The 16,938-nt window shown below is 42.0% G+C and overlaps 1 protein-coding gene across 9 annotated transcripts in view; it reads right to left on the reverse strand.

Annotated features, from left to right (window-relative positions):
- The window catches only part of MYO9A (myosin IXA), a 190,100-nt gene that overhangs the window by 68,753 nt on the left and 104,409 nt on the right, over positions 1-16,938 (reverse strand). For all 9 annotated transcript variants that reach the window (XM_074880273.1, XM_074880274.1, XM_074880276.1 and 6 more), the window contains one exon: positions 9,326-9,442. In XM_074880273.1, coding sequence (XP_074736374.1) covers positions 9,326-9,442 — 117 coding nt within the window. The remainder of the gene's footprint in view (positions 1-9,325; positions 9,443-16,938) is intronic.

Here is a 16,938-nt window from a genome sequence, read left to right on the forward strand (position 1 = left end):
TAAAATATCCACCTTGCATATCAGATGGATCAGATGAATGTCTCCCACTAAGAAGCGTAACCCAGATGGACTGATTTTTGGAGATGTTGAGTCACTGTACAGCCGTAACACAGAAAGAGTAATGTTGCTGAAAAAGAGGGCTCAGATCCACCCCCTGAGTCAGGTTCCTTCATAGTTAAAAACTTTGGCAACAGAGCTGTTAGGCAAATAAAACAAAAGCTCCTTCTCTAACCTAATGACCCAGGAGTGTGCTTTCCCTGCCTTCTGCACCCTTTGAAGACTCGGCTACTGCTTGCTTTGAACGAAGGTCTCTGGCCAGGGAAGGGAACCAAGCCTCATTTCCCATGGATACTGTCCCAGGGCCCCGCACTCTGGCACAGCCATCCCAGCCCCTGCCACCAGGACACAAGAAATGCTCTACAGGAGCAACTCAACACTCCTCCCAGCCCAGCATCTCCAACCACGGCAGCAGGACATCTCATCCTGGTGTGATGGATGCAATCCTCCTGTTGGAATGAACTGCACTTTGGTCTGGGCAGATGCTCAGCAAACCGAAGTTAATCAAAGACCAAAGGTTTAACCAAAGTTAATCCTATTGTGTGAGGCTATCAGTGAGAATTCAGCACTAAAACCCCAAAAAAACCCGGTTTGGCTGGAGACTGGGCTGATAAGCGGCCAAAACTGCATTAACACAATAGAAAATCTGACTACAAATCAACCGCTTTACACTATAAACATCGTCAGGGTCCATTGAGCTCTCCCTCCATGGCACCTGGCTGCACAGCGATCTCCCCTTGACTAGGGACACCTCTCAAGGTTACTCCTTGAGGCCGAGAGATCCCTCACTTGACACCAGGCATCAATGGCTGGGTAAGTGACATTTTTTGCATGCATGTAACATTTAAGATACATATAGTAAGCTTAAGTGATAATCTTTGCATCCCATACTAACTTTAAGTGTAGTAAATAGTAGAGTATTGACCGCCAATCCATCTGTACTTATGAAATATTTTACATACCTAGCTTTACTGGTTAGCACTCAATAAACTAACTGCTAACTCAGATCTGAGTCATCTCTGACTCTTCTCCTGCAACACCTGGGTATGTCAGTATGGCTCTTCTGTGGTTCATCACCCTTTTCTACCAGCACCCACAATTTTGGGATGAGGGAGATGGCACCTCTGTGCTCCCTTTAGTTCATGGGTAAAGAGGTACCCATCCTTTTTTTCCTTTAACCCACGGACACTATGATCCCTCACAGCCTCTCAGGCCAACTTTTAGAAGTTCACGACAGAGAAGTGTTTTCTTTTACTAAATCCATACCCCATAACATATATAGCAGGATTTGGTGAGCTACAGTTCTAAAATGCCTTTTTTCAACCACTTTGATGATTCAATGAACCTGAACTGTATCCCACCCCAGGCTTTTCTCCAAACTGAAGAGTCAAAGCCTGTTTGGTCTCTCCTCTAACAACAACCTCTTGAGACGCTCATCAAGACGTGGGTGCACCACGTTTTCTATGTTGGCAAAACAAGGTCAACACTGCTGCGAATTCACAGCTTGCTTTGCAACCTCCTGGCTCCCTCTCTCCTCCCAAACCAAGCCTGCTCCCCCACTACCAGCCAGGCAAGGGGCAGCAGTGGACCCCTGGCCATGCGTATGTTGGCCTGCAAGCAAGTGCAACCCATCACTCCCTGGCTCAGACTATCCTTCCTTCCCTTAATGGAAGTAGAAATGTGGCCCTTTCTCCTCCACGTAGGCACTGGTTTTCATAAAACTTGAGCCCTCTGCCTATTGGATGAATTTGGTAAACCCAGAGGAAGAGGGACATGGGGTTGTGACAGGAGATAAACATCATCAACACAGGGAGCCTGGGTGAAAAACAAGCTTAAGTAGGTATCATTTCTGCTGCAGCTTCCAAACCTGTATATGACTGTTCTGTTAAGCAAGTAATTAATAATTAGTTACAAATAAAACTCAAGAGTGTGTCCACCTAGCAAGCCTGTTGTCATCAGAAATGGGGTGAAGAGCCTGAAGGACACGTGCATGGAGAGCTCCACCAGCAGTTCATTAGTGGACCATGCTTGGGGGACTAACCAAAGTCATTTCACTTATACATGGGCTCTGTTCATATGAGACAATTAATTAAATAAAAATATTAAGAAAGGTAAAAGCATTAGCACTGGTCAAATGAACCAAACCTCAAGCAGGGAGGAGAAACACCTCCTCTGCTCCACCTCAGAAGAATCTGAGAGCTGCCAGGCACACTGGTTTTAATTTTATTGGTCTTATCTGCACTCTGGATTTCATAAGACTACCTTCCAAAGACTATCCTAACTCCACTGCCAGAAATATAAAACAGACTATCCAGAAGCCTCTACTGCAGCTCGTCGCCTTCAACAGATCACATAATGTAGGAGGAAAATACCCCTGTGCTCAGCTCCTGACCGGGAAACACCTAAGGCTGGAACAGACACAGCTGCTGTGGGCAGAAGCTTTGTATATGGACTTTGGCTACTGGAATAAGTGAAATCACAATTAAAAAAGCATATAAGGACAACAATAAGACTCTAACCCATTTTTCCAAGAGGTCTTTTACTACCTTATCCTTCATCCAGGCTTTTGCCCCTATTCCAGGGCCAGTCAGACTCTACGCCCTCACCCCCAGCCATGCCATGACAAGGATGACTACTGAAGGTCCTTGGCCAGCTTCCCAGGAGTTTGCATCACTTGGCAAAATGCCCATGAGAAACAGCCGTTTGACCAGAAGATGGAAATTGGGAAGCCACTGGACCAAGGCCTGGGCCTGGCAGAGGGATCCTCTCTCACTCGCTGCTTTCCAAGTCAAGCATCCTTCTCCTGCTCGTCCCAATGAACCCTTTTGTTCACAGATATACTCATTAAACGGCAGCCTAACAAGCAGAAATCTTCTTAACCTCTTTTTGAAAATAGATTTCAGTAAGAATTCTTCTTAAAGTCTTTGTATAATTAGCAGCTCATATTTTATCTATATTATACATGGAAAAAGTGATGATGGAAACAGGACAAAGTGACTTTTTCTTATCCACGACACCAATGCTCCATTCGCATTGCCCTTGCGTAAGCAAATCCCAACCCCAACCACTCCACCGCCATGCAAGCTTCTCCCTACGACCCACAAGAGCTCCCTAAAACTACCCTAGATAAAAGTCTCTATTGCACTTCATAAAAACAAGACTTAGAAGATAAAATGCTCACACTTCCAGAATCCTTATGGAATTACAGACATCAGCTTTCACAAGTGCCATACTGATGCTCTGTGGAAATAGTTAAGGCCCTGCCACAAGTGAACACTGTAAACTGAACAAGGTTTTCAAGCTTTCACAAACATAATTTAATATGAAATAGCTGAGTACAAAAAAACCTTCCCTCTTTTTCAATGCTAGTTCATTTATTGTGTTGAAACTGCTAGAAAATACATTTTAATGTGTGCGTGTAAATACATTTATAAAGCAAAATAGAAGAGTTATATATAGAAAAAAAAGGGCTACTTCAGTTATAAAGAAATCCTATTAAAATATTATAGTTTGAAGTTGTCTTTTTATAATTCTTTTGCTGACACCCAAAATTAAACAAGCTCAGAAAGATAACACAGAACTAAAAATAAAAATAATGTGTATTTATCAAAATCACTGCAGGTATCAAACCACACGTACAAGACGAGCATGCTTAATTCTGCCATGGTTGTTACAGAGGGAAAACCAGCATTTTTCTCACATCACTGATTATGTGGATAACTCCCGAACACCTCCAGAATATAAATTTTAAGATGTGGGTTTTTTTTTTTTACAGTTTCACACCAGAGAAATTAGGGCAGAGCTCTGTGGTGAATCAGGTCGTTTGGCCTCTGTTGCAGGAGGCAGCACTGCAGACTTCCCCCCCAAAAAGAGGTCAATGTGTGTAAGTTGGTAAAACTTTTAAATATGAGAAATTGGGAATTTATGTCTATTTTTCTGCTTTCTGGCCAAAAAACTCTCATGGTACCTACGCAAAAGGGTTAGATCTTTTTTTTCCATTATAAAGAAGCACAAATCTACTTTCTTATAGCAAGGTGAAAAAAAAATTATTTCCATTGAGATATGTGTGAATGAAATTATTTCGTTAAACTGCCCGACAAAAACATGTAATCTGGCTGTTTTTAAGATTAACTTTGCAGTCCAATATTTAAAGAAAATAATCAAAGGCATTTTACATTTACAAATCTCATTCTTCAGTTTCAAACTGACACTTTGAATGAGGGCCATAAGGAAATCATGCAAAGATATAATATAATTGAGACCTCAACTAGCCAAGTCTAGTTTATGTGTTAATGTTGTTCCTTTATAAAAGCTAACATTTAAAATTAACAAGTGTGCAGCACGGACAAGCCTGCAGCAGACAACTCTATTACTGAGTATATAAAATCTATAGTGAAATTCCTGTAACTAAAAGTGTACGTCTACAAGGATTTTTAAAATTTGAGTGAACCCTGGGTTAGTAAGCACTTTCTGGTTGAGATGATAAAAACTGACCTCATGCTTTTCTAAAAATGTCACAGCCGTAACATTTAAACACCGAGCATGACTTTTAAGGGGTTTGGCAAACAACGGTCTTGAAGCTATGACGTGCTCTCCAATTCCCAAAGCACCAATAAATATTGGAGCTGATTTATGTCACCCCGAATGCACGCTGGTGATGTCATTCTATCACAGAGGCATATTTTGGCAATCACAAATAGGTTTGCTTAAAATTCTGGGGAAAAATACTTTTTATTATTATTTTTAAATTTTTTACCTGTTTAAAATTTTTAATTTATTTTTTTTTTACAATATTCCAAAGCCAATACTGTAAAAAACCCCCAAACCAAGCCAAAAAGCCATCACCACTAAATCTAAAAGGACTATTCCGAACTACATCCCCATAATATACATGATGACCTATTATATAAAGTGAAAGGCAGTGATTTGCTACAAATTTGGAAGTTGGGACCTAAAAATAATGAACAGATGGGCATTAAACCTGCTGCGTGTTCAGCAATTCTTCCTCTGTTTCAGGTCAGATAGCCAAGAATTAACTAGATGATTAAATCTAAACGAATTTTCTACATGGTCATGAATTCTTTATGAATTCAACCATGAATTTTCTTCATGGTCATTCATTTAAATGAACTTTCTTCATGGCCATAAATTCACATTCACCATCATCCATACATACGCAGCACCTCATCTGAAAACAACAGCAGGGTTATTTAGGAAGAAATTAAGACACTTCACAAGAACCAAATGGGAAAAGCTTAAAAAAAAACCTTGGATGAAATGCCTTTGTTCCACCACGATATACCCTATATCATCATTTTAAGCAACGAGACGGACTTCCAACAATTCTTAACCTAATTTATGGAAGGGGAATTAAATAATAGACTCTCTGAGGTTTAGTAATCTAGTTCTCAAGAGGAGAAAAAGTCTCCAACCTCATTAATAAAGGTCAAATTTCAGGCAGTTTGTAGGGGATCATGAGAACATATAAAAAAGGTAAAAGCAATAGAGAGAAGACCAAGGAAAATGGAGTCGGAGTGAAACGGATACACAGCAGCACTGCTACGAGCATAAAACAAGCCGTATCAAATAACTTATTCACAACTCGGCTCAGAAATAACATGCTACGAATCCTGTCAGCAAGCAAGATAAGCCAAATCCCACTGTGTTTTCCCGAAATAATTCACTGTACATTTAACTAAATTTGGATATCAAAGGTCTGATTTACATCTTCCAAATACTTGCTTGAAAAACAGTGGAAGAACGACAGCCGGGTGTTTATTTTTTTTTAACCCAGCTTCATCTTTTGATCTTGTCCTTACTGCTAACATCAAATAAACACACATATTGGGATATGAAAATTGTCTCCATTCCCATTGTCCCAGGCTCTCCTAGGGTTTGGACTTTGTTAGGATCTAGGTTTTCTTCCCACCTATCACCACACCACCTAGTCCACCAGCAATTAAATAGGCTAAACTAGCTATAAACAGCCTCCTCACCAAATACTGTCTGCACCAATGAATATTATATCCACCACTGGTTTGGTTGAGCATGAGTTTTGGTCTACATGGTCGTCCTAGGTGGCTGGGGCAATGCTGCTCAGCCCCAGCAAAAGGACTTTGCTGGACGCAGAGATGGCTGCACGTGTTTCAACAGCACGCGGATCGGAGAGCAAATCCGGCTTTTGTGTGCGTGCCATATGTGCACCTATAAGTATTTGTTGTCTTCTGCAACCTCCAACCTTCACGTCAAAACCCTGAGTCACCCCAACCAGGTGAATGGTAGCTCTGGTCAAGCCAATTTCTGTAAAAGCTACAAGCTCTCCACGAGTGTTTTTATAGGACAACTGTGTATGACCACTGAAATCAAAATTTACACTCATAAAGAGATATACTTTCATATTCATTTTTCTCATCAACTTCAGAAGCAGTTCTCCTCCCATATACACTCTGAATTCAGATGGTTTTAGGTCTTACTTTACCTCTGCATAACATGACTGCCATACAAAAAAGCCCTCTGACAAAAATCCATCATCTGACAACCTTCTGAACCTTCACAACCTGTAGGATTATTTCAAAATGGATCTTAAAAGTCAGAGGAATATTGGTGGCAAGCATGGGCTGGATTAAGCCAGGACATTTGCTGCAGGGTGAGTTGCATATTGCTCACCCACTGCAAACTCAGGAGTCAGTAACCTTTCACAGTGAGGTGTGAGACTGTATTTTTTTTTCATAAATCAGAGACTCAGGGTGTTTAGGAGATTTTTTTTGAGGGAGCTGGTAGATGCCATCAAGTAGATGTCATCCAAGCGCTGAGAACTTGCTTTGCAGCGAGGACCTACTCCCAAGGTCTGGAGATGCCCCTGCTCCCAGTCCACCTTCCAGTTACTCATTGGGGTTGCCCAACCTCAAGACCACATATAGGAGATTAAGAAAAACCTATATCCTCATCTGGGGTTTCTCCAAGCCCAAGATGAAAAGGATTTCAAGAGGATTGTGAAGTGGTAGGAAAAACCAAATTAATTGGCATCACCTCGGTTCCTCCAGGGCAGAGAAGCGTGGTAATTGCTGGCTGGTGTCTCAGCGGCAGCCGCAGAGCCCAGGATGCCCTCGGCCACTTGCTGGCAGTGACGCTATTCCTTGAGGGCAAAAGAGCAGTTATTCCCGGGCCTGCCTGGTCCAGGCAGGCACCTCTCCTCCCTCTGTGCTGGAAGGACCCAAGTCGGGGGCTAAAAAAAGGGGTGAGGAGGTGACGCTGTAGAACAACTTGAGAGAAAAATGGCTAGTCAATGTTTAATGAAGCTGCTCTCTGCAGCTCTGTGCAATGCACATAAACTCTCTCTTTAACCTCTCTACTCATAAAACAGGCATGATTCATGCATTTTCATGATTTCTGGGGACTCATGAAAATCAATCAGTGATCATAGAGGACTCTGAAGATAAATCTGATTACACTTCTGTCTCTAGAAGTAGATATTTCTTGGTATTTTGTGCACTACCTTCCTGTTTCAGAAAACCTGGCCCACGTACAGCCCAGGACTGCCTCGCTGGATCTCGCTGCCGGTACGAGCCTGCACGTTCCTGCAGCTCCGGGTCCTGGGCGTTTGCCAGCGTAGGCGGATCTGCTCTTGCGCAAGGGCAACACCGCTCCCAGCGCGCGGCACTGGCTGCCTGACCTGGATTTTATGGCTACAAGGTGCGATTTTGAGCAAAAAAACCCCAAACAACGAGTCAGAAAACTGGGAATTGGGAATTCATGAGATGATATAGGGAGACAGGCAAGAGGAGGGTGGTTACGCTGCACAGGAGTCTTGGCTGGAGGAAGCAGAGGGTTAATATGCAGCAGGAGTGCTGGAATACAGCATGAATTTGGGCTGTTCTGGCTCTTACCTGCTGCAATTTGAGGTTGGGAACCAAAGTTTAATGGCCCATAAACACCTACTGTTGTGCCTTGTTATTACAGACAGGCTAAGCAAGCAATAGTATCCCAGTCTGATTTTGTATTTACATATTACAGAACAGATAATACAATAAATTGGATCATTTAAAAAAAAATTATTTAGTATTTGAGATGCGTTTCCTTCTCAGAACAAATCCACCTTTTCTGTTTCACCAAATACACCTACAGTGTTGAGTTTGTTTTTTTTTTCTGACAGCCTAGACAAAACTTTTGATGACTTGGAAAAAAAATCATGAGAGAACACAACATTTTTGGTAAAATATTAAACAGAGGGAGAGGAAGCATGTGCAGTCAGAAGACATGCTGGATGTTACCCGCTTTAACAACCTTTCTTGTCAGAAAAGCATATTACCAAATTTTATATGCATGTATTTATTTCCAGTCTGTAATTACACTCTGCAAGCATTTCTATGGAGTTAAATAAAGGACCAGCTACACTGCAAGCCTCTGCAACTTCGGCCCTACAGCATAATTCAAACATAATGTTAGTGCTTAGCAAAACAATCCTCCTTTTGGCAGCTGCAGCTTCAGCTTGGATGTACAACCCCCCAAAAAACCCCACAGCTGCTGGCCCATGCCCAAAATTTCCAAGCCAAGGGTAGCTGGTGAGCTGCAAGCCCGTGTGTGCATGGACACATCCGTGCACCCGTGCTTTCTGGGGTCAGCATCCCCCTGCCACGACAAGCACAGATGAATACACGAGACGTTCTGGAGAGGATGTTCTGGGTCGTGGCATCCAGCTCCTGCTATCGCAGGAAATGTCATGTCATGTCATCCCTTCCATCAGTGCTTTGGGAAAACGGTCCAGCACCACGCTGGCTTTGCTCTTCCTGGTGCAACCTTTTTTTCCCCAATCTCGCTTTCCTGCTCTTTATAGATGTGCTATATCAGTACCTATCGACACCACAAGCTTGTTCACCTTTTCTAATTATTTTTATGGAGCAACTTCATCAAAACACCTTGCGTTAGCAAGATTTCCCTTTTTTCCCCTCAATTATATAAGGTCCTATAGTTTTACACACAAGGAGGAAAATTGGCATGGCTCCTGGAGGGGGTGAGGGCACAGGCTTTTGTGGCTACAACAAAACCTCTTTCCCTGCCACGTTGAGGATATATTATTCGAGGTGCTTCACTCTTTCTGGCTCAGCAAATGCCACATAAAATAACAATGTACTCAGTCTAAAATATTAACCGAGGAAAAACTAACTTTATGTTAAGCAACGTGCTGCTAGGAGCTTGGGTAATGTTTTATCCACTAGTTACCTATTTTAAAAACACAAGAGTGTAGCCAAAAGAGCTGTCGAGACGTTACCTTGGTGCTTTCCTCCATGTCCTTTGAATTGAGGAGTGCATGGTTAATTCTGAACACTATCCAGTCGAACAAGGCGCTGTACAAAGATTTAGCCATGGAGTTTCGCACGGTCACAGCCTGAAAGAGAAAAGAAAAAAGTTGATTGGAAATGATTCCTGCTTTGCACTAAAATGGGTTTATGCTTCCCAAGCTTCCACGTCCGACAGTCATATTTCTCCCTTGTCAAAGCTTTTGTCTACTATTTTAATTTACACCGCATACGCCAATGGTCCTGACGCCATCAGGAGTTAGTTGCAATCCCAGGGCCATAAGATGTGCCCCCTGACTTTGGCTTGGTTTTCTTTGGTGCATTCAAGTGAGATCGCACCATAAATCCCATCACTGGCAGAGAAAGGAAAAAGATTTTTAAAAAATAAATATATATATATATAAAAAATATACATCAAGATCCTTGAAGAGTTTACTTGGGGAGAAGGAAAGAGGAGGGTGGATATTGCACAGCAATGATAGCAAGTGATGTGAAAGCACACGCTGGGGCAGGCAGTGCCTGGTACCAGAAGAAGGGTTACAAAAGGAGAGGCTAAAACCGCTATAGTAAATCTTTGAGTGTTACTGAAAACTTGAAGTTTTCCAGGTACTGCCAACGGGAGCTACAAATCACAGCAGGCAGATTCACTGCTCCTCCAGCACTTCTCCTAGAAAGAGGAGTAATACCTCTAAAGAAGGGCCATCCCCACCATGGTGCTCTCAGCCATGGTGCAAAGAGATTTTGCTCGATTAACAGTGATGAAAACCAAGATCAAAGCAGGATACAAGGGCTGCACTTTCCTAAAGACACACGCATTGGGACAGACACCTACACACATAACTGTAAAGCAGTAATTCATATTTAAGGACTATCTTTGTTCTTGCTGCTTGTCATTCCTCCTTGGTTTAAATTACTACCTTGAGTGCTATCACAGTGCTTTGGTACACACTAATCACCTAAAATCTTATTATACCAGCTGTGACTGTTAAATTTTGTTGAATTTTAGCCACTGTAGAAGAATAAGCAGGGAAACAGAAGGTTCACGCATAATTATTTCAATAAAGCCTTGAACTATAACAAATGGGCAGCTTGTCACACATTGCCTTGAAATCCTTCTGACCAACCTTCCCTTTCACAGAATCACAGAATCACAGAATCATCTCGGTTGGAAAGGACCTTGAAGATCATCTAGTCCAAGCATTAACCTAACACTGACAGTTTCCAACTACACCATATCTCTCAGCGCTATGTCGACCCTACTCTTAAACCCCTCCAGGGATGGGGACTCCACCACCTCCCTGGACAGCCCATTCCAACGCCCAACAACCCCTTCTGCAAAGAAATGCCTCCTAATATCTAGTCTAAACCTTCCCTGGTGCAACTTGAGGCCATTCCCTCTTGTCTTATCACTCATTACTTGGTTAAAGAGACTCATCCCCCCTCTCTGCACCCTCCTTTCAGGGAGCTGGAGAGGGCCAGGAGGTCTCCCCTCAGCCTCCTCTTCTCCACACTAAACCCCCCCAGTTCCCTCAGCCGCTCCCCATCAGACCTGTGCTCCAGACCCTGCACCAGCTCCGTTGCCCTTCTCTGGACACGCTCGAGTCATTCAATGGCCTTTTTGGAGTGAGGGGCCCAAAACTGAACCCAGTCATCGAGGGGCGGCCTCACCAGTGCCGAGCACAGGGGTAAGATCCCTTCCCTGTCCCTGCTGGCCATGCTAGTGCTGATACAAGCCAGGATGCCATTGGCCTTCTTGGCCACCTGGGCACACTGCTGGCTCCTGTTCAGCCAGTACATCATCTTTAAGGTACATCATCTGAGTGGCCTTATTTCACTGACCCCAAGCAAAAGAATAAAGCTCACACAGCATCATTTGTCTTCTATTAGCTTGTTGCCACCTCTTTTTCCTTTAATTTTTGATAGCGTCTTTTAGTGTGATCATGTGCTGTTCTGCCAATGTTTTGCACTTAATATGCAATTAATCTGGTACATGGCCTTGCTTTCTCTCCCTCTCAAGCTGGAACAGGAGAAGGCAGTAACATGGTCCACGACTGAGGATGTTCACAGCTCACAGTGTACATAAGCCTTCGTACTGCTGCTAACCATTGCAAAATATCAAAACAATTAACAAGGAATTACTTGCTTGCCCAAAGAAAGCATTGCTACAAACAAAAAACAAGTGTATGATGAAAAAATACGAGCAACAGGACCAAAAGGATTTGTTGTAGCGCTTTTAAAGACTGAGTGTGAGCTCTTGAAATGTCTGAACAAGTTTTGGAAAGCAGCTGACATTTAGAAACACAAACAGGTCTAGTTTCCAGTAACCGTTTTTTCTTCCCTTTACTGAAGAAAAGGTTTTGGGGAGGTTTTTTTTTTCCCCTGTTTTTATTACAAGCAACATGGGTTGTTGATGTTTTTATTTTTTACATTTTCCCAAAATGGGGGGAAATATTTCAGTGATTAATAGAAAATTTCAAGACCAGTTCTCTAACCCCACGCTCCATCTCTGCTTATTTGGATAAAACCAGAAAACAATCAGTGCCACTGTTACACCAGAAAAATCAGTCTCTGGGGAAAGATGAAGGCCAAGACCCAGGAATGTTTCTCGCTGCTGTAATGCTTTGTCCTAGCATAAACCAGCCCAATTAAGTGCCACAAGGGTGTGCAATTAAAAATGGAAAGCCAACAAAGAATGGCATCGTTTCCCCTATACAGTCATACATGGGTTTATATTACAATACTTTTATTTCCCCCTTTTATTAGACGTTATAGGGGATGTGCAGGACTTCACTGCTGAATTTTCCTCTTTTTTTCTAAAATAGATAAGGATATCATTAAGTCTGTACCACCCCAGCATTGCCCAGTTTTCTCCAGGGATGTGCAGGGTGTGCTATAAGCCATTGCTCTTCTTCCCGAGATGGGCTTGGCTACATGGCAAGCTGGGAAGCCCACAGAGAGCTGCTTTCCTTGCTACACTTGGGACCCAAAAATCTAATCAACAGCCCAGATCTCAAATTCTTCAGTAGTTATTTTTAGAAGCAAAGGCTGTATCGTAAGAACTGGTAGGAAACTCCTGGCAAAGCAATGTATAGAGAATACGGGGGGGTGGAGCACACATACATATGGATCTCATTTGCAAATATGTTGGCTCCTTATAAGCCAATTTCTTCTCTCTGTTGTACCGACAAATCCAGATAATTCCTTGACAGACGCTCCTTCGTAGCAGACTTCACCCCACACGCTCCCCCAGATGATGAAATGCAGTGGGGCTGAAACTGGGACGCTCTCTTTGCCTCATGGTACACGCAGTCTCCTCCTGGTAGGATTTCTATCACACACAGCGCAAGCAAATCTGGTTTTGGATACACAAGTTGGTCCAGTGCTGCTGGGTGCTATGGGGTTCCACCAAAACGGGTTCTCCAAGCTCACCACCTGATGCTGTGATGGACCTGCTTGTGGGGAGCCACGTCCACCAGCACTGGGAATGAAGTCCACGATACCAAACGTCCCTGGTTCCCAAACCAGCAGCAGCTTTCTAAAATGAGATCTTTTTAATTGGCTTGAAGAGTTGAAGACAGCACTTTGCCTTCATGCAACATCCATTTATAAGATACCAGCAGAGACATCAATCTATTTTATATGACTCAAGTTTTTAGGCTTTTTTTTTTTTTTCCATTTCAATAAAGCATTTATTCTATTCATCCTAGATGACATTATAAAGCCCCTCACTATCCTAAATAGATATCAAACTACCTAATTTGAGCACCACTGGGGAATATTATTTCTTTTCAAATTAAGGAGCTGCTGTGATTTCAAGAGCATGATTTTGCATTTCTCCCCAAACTGTTGGAATAGCCCCCTTCCAAAACAAGTTTTGAACTTTTATTTTTAATTTCAGCCATTCGCTTTGAATCACCATATGTCACCAGGCAGATGGTTTAAATACCACTAGTCCATAAAACCCTTGTAATAAAAAAATAAATAAAAGGAAACCTGTACAGCAGTTTGTCCCCTTAAATATGTGTTGCTCTTATTTTCTCTGTTCAACAGGGTAAAGCTGTGGAGGAGTGGCAGGGTAAAGGATGCCCAGCCTGCCCAACCATCCCTCCTGTTCACATCACGACCTGGTGTGCAACATTCACAATATTCTTGTAATTACAGGCTTGGTATTCAAGAAAGGATTGCACTATGCGCTTACATCCACTCCTGTGCAGCAGAGCATTTAAAATAAGCACTTAAACATTTGTTCTTGTATTAAAGGGGGTATTTATTTATTCCTGTATTTATTATCCTACATATATTAAAATTGAATGTTCTCTGAAATATATAGCATATAGTACATATGGCTTTGTCTTCAGGTAGTCACCTACAGCTCCTTGTCTCTTCTGCAAGTCTCGTTACGTGACATTTAGGCAGTTCTGGAACACCGTGGCACTTATCAAACCCTTTTTATTTCACTCACAAAGCAAAATAAAAATAGCTCCAGCGACACCAAAACAAATTTCTCAGGGATCAAAGCAGGCGCAGCATCTTGCACACACGCAAAAATATTGCTGATGCGAAAACAAGATAGATCAAACGCACTTTAACTCAGCGGTTCAGGAAATAAGCTGAAGACAACGTTTTAATCAATAGATTTCCTACGTCTCAGTCTAGCAAGGAGATATATTTTATTTATTATATGCTCAAAGTGCCACTTATTTGGGTTGGCCAACTTTTGCTAAGATCCTGTTGTAAGATATTTGGGTTTCTTCATAAGATTGCATTGCCAAATTAATTTGCCTTTAAGTTTTCAAGATAGGCATCAGATTCAGGCTACCTTAAAAACAGATAAGACTTTTGGAAATATCTTCTGCCAAAAGGAACAAGGGGAAGACAGACTTAAGAATTAAAATCTCTCTTTGAAGTGTTTTGGAGCGAGGACTTGCAGTTTCGGCAGTGACAGCCTGTGTTTTAGAGGCAGCAAAAGATATAATCTAAGAAAACCAAATTTGCTCAAATTAAAAGCCTCTGTAAAACACATTTGTATGCATTCACTAGATTCTTAATTCTTAAGATTACAAACTCTCTAAACATATATGAGCACATCTTCCATCTGCTGCCATCCCTACAGCATCCTGCCAGGGTCCTGACCCCAGGGTCAGGATTTCTTACTCCTGCTACTCTGCACTCAGCTGAGATTTGAAACTTTGAGTAAAGGTCTTTTTCTGCTGGCATTATTCAAAATATTTGCTGGTACTCAGATAATCCTGGGAAAGCAAAAGGGTTATAATCCCTCAAATTTATAAATGGAAAAAGAAAGGAATCAATAAAAAAAAAAAAAAAAAAGAAGAGGCATTAACACTCTAAATAGTATGTCTGCTTTAAAAAAAAATATAGAAAATTAAATTTGTTTTTCCCTTCCTCTAAAATAGTGATGCTGGTTGCAATCAAATTCCAAAAACCAATGTTTTTTAACTATAACTGGGTTTTAATTATGATGAAACTTGAATTTTATAGGCTTCTTTGTTATAACAATACCATCTTTGCATTAGACAGACCCATACTTTCTTCTCCCACAGAACCAATGACTCACGAAAGGCAAAAACCAGAAAAAAGCTGTATGTGATGATGTAAAAGGGTGGTATTTTAATATACTGTTTGTTTTGGTTTTTTTCACTGCTTCTGTTGGCTGCCATCAAAGTCTGTGAAGGGGGCTGTACGGCAAGAGCCAGTATAGATCTTAGGAAAGAAACAAAATCATATTTTTAATAAATGCTAGAATAATGGTTTCTTTTACCTTGCTACATATTCAGAAGCCACAACAGCTTACACTTATAGATAACCAAGATTAAAGCATCCTTTTCACTTCCCAAAACCCTGGTTAAACCAGCTTTACACTCACCCTGCCGCAATTTGCTTTTTTTTTTAAAAAAAAAAATATCTAAGGGAGAAATTTCATGCTACAAGCTGCCAGTTGAACTTTATGGCTTTAAATATTGAGAACAAAGGACAGCCACAAACGTAGTGCTTCACAAGCAGATGGGCCCCTTTGCTGTACAGCTTGTGCACTGGATGTACAGGCTCTGAAAAACTCAGAACAAATTCTTCTTACTTCCAATTTGTTTTCAGACCTCAGGTCTTTCCCCTGCATGGCTCCCTGGACTTCTTGCAGATGCAGGGCTGCCAGAAATAGTAAAATTCAGGCTGCGTGGGCACTGCAATGTCACAAATAGACTAGACTCTGGACTTGGTCCTGGAGCCAAAACCAGGAGAAATCTCCAGCTCGTTGACCCCAATATAGTATTAAGGCACTGGCTGTTTTAGGGGCAACATCAGCATTTAAGATAGGCATATCTACCAGTGTGTCATCTAATGGGGAACCTTCTACCCCCAAAAAACATCTTGAATTGAGCACAGGCTGGTCTCTCACAACTGAGCTGAGCTCAGTCCACTTTTTATTTACATTGCTGGATGGGTTTGGTGCTCAGTGAAGGCTGAGGTTCAGGTACCCTTACCAAACACAGCTCTTGATTTCATCTTCTTGACACAGCCTAGTAGAGAAGACACACCAAGCTCTGCCCTGCTTTTGGACTCTCATCTCCTTGTAAAACCAAACGACTTTGCAAGGCGCATGGAGAAGAGCTGCCCATGTCCCACCAGACAGGTCTTCATTCTGCTGACTCCACCTCCTTCCCCTCCAGTGTGGCTGCAGACCCTGAAGCCCTGCAGACCCTGAATCTGCCCTGCTGGCAGTTGCCCATTTTTGCAGGATCTGCTGGGATAAGAAGTTCCCCAGCGTGAAGCCTGCAATCCTTATTGGATTCAGTGTTTATATTGTTGATTATTGTTAATATATGTGCAAGAACAACAGTTCAATTCTACCAAAAAACCCTCAAATACTTACAAGTTTTTCAGACTAAAGGAGAATAAATAAAGCCTGGGGATAGAGGGTGGGTAGAAACAATGCTAAAGGGCTTTGAAAGGCAAAGAGCATCAGTTTATTGTGCATAATTGCAGCAATATCCCAGTGATTGCACATCCCAGGTAGCAGAAGACAACCAGACCCTGCTGAAGAGAAAACCATCAAGATGCTGCTGGAAGCTATGTGGTTTTCATCAAACACTTCCACAGCCAAGACAAGCATTTTCTGGAGTGTGGACCCCATTAACTCCAGTGAGATCCAGAGGGATACTGAAATGCAAAAGCCAGATCCTCTCCCCAATTGCTCCATCCAAACCAAACCAACCATAGACCGTATTTGGAACAGCAACCAGCCTCTGACATTCAACTTTAAACGATTTTGACCCAAACAAAAACATAGCATGAAGGGCTCTTGTAACCAGCATAAACACTTCCACCAACATTTTGTTTAAAAAAAGCCTGCATAAAATAAATACCCGTTTCTGTGTGTTGCATCACTCAACACAGACACTTAGAAAATTAGAAGACAGTAGCAAAGCAAAGCAGAGCTCATGCCTTCTGTTATGACTTAGGAAGAGCACTATATTGATGCACTGTTTAATTCCGGGTGAGAAATTATTTCCAAGTGGGAATTTAAGAGACAGCTACAGATCTCTAAAGACTTTAAACCTCTTGGCTCCTT

Source organism: Strix uralensis, chromosome 11 (genome assembly GCF_047716275.1).
Source record: "Strix uralensis isolate ZFMK-TIS-50842 chromosome 11, bStrUra1, whole genome shotgun sequence".
Classification (NCBI taxonomy): Eukaryota; Metazoa; Chordata; class Aves; order Strigiformes; family Strigidae; genus Strix; species Strix uralensis.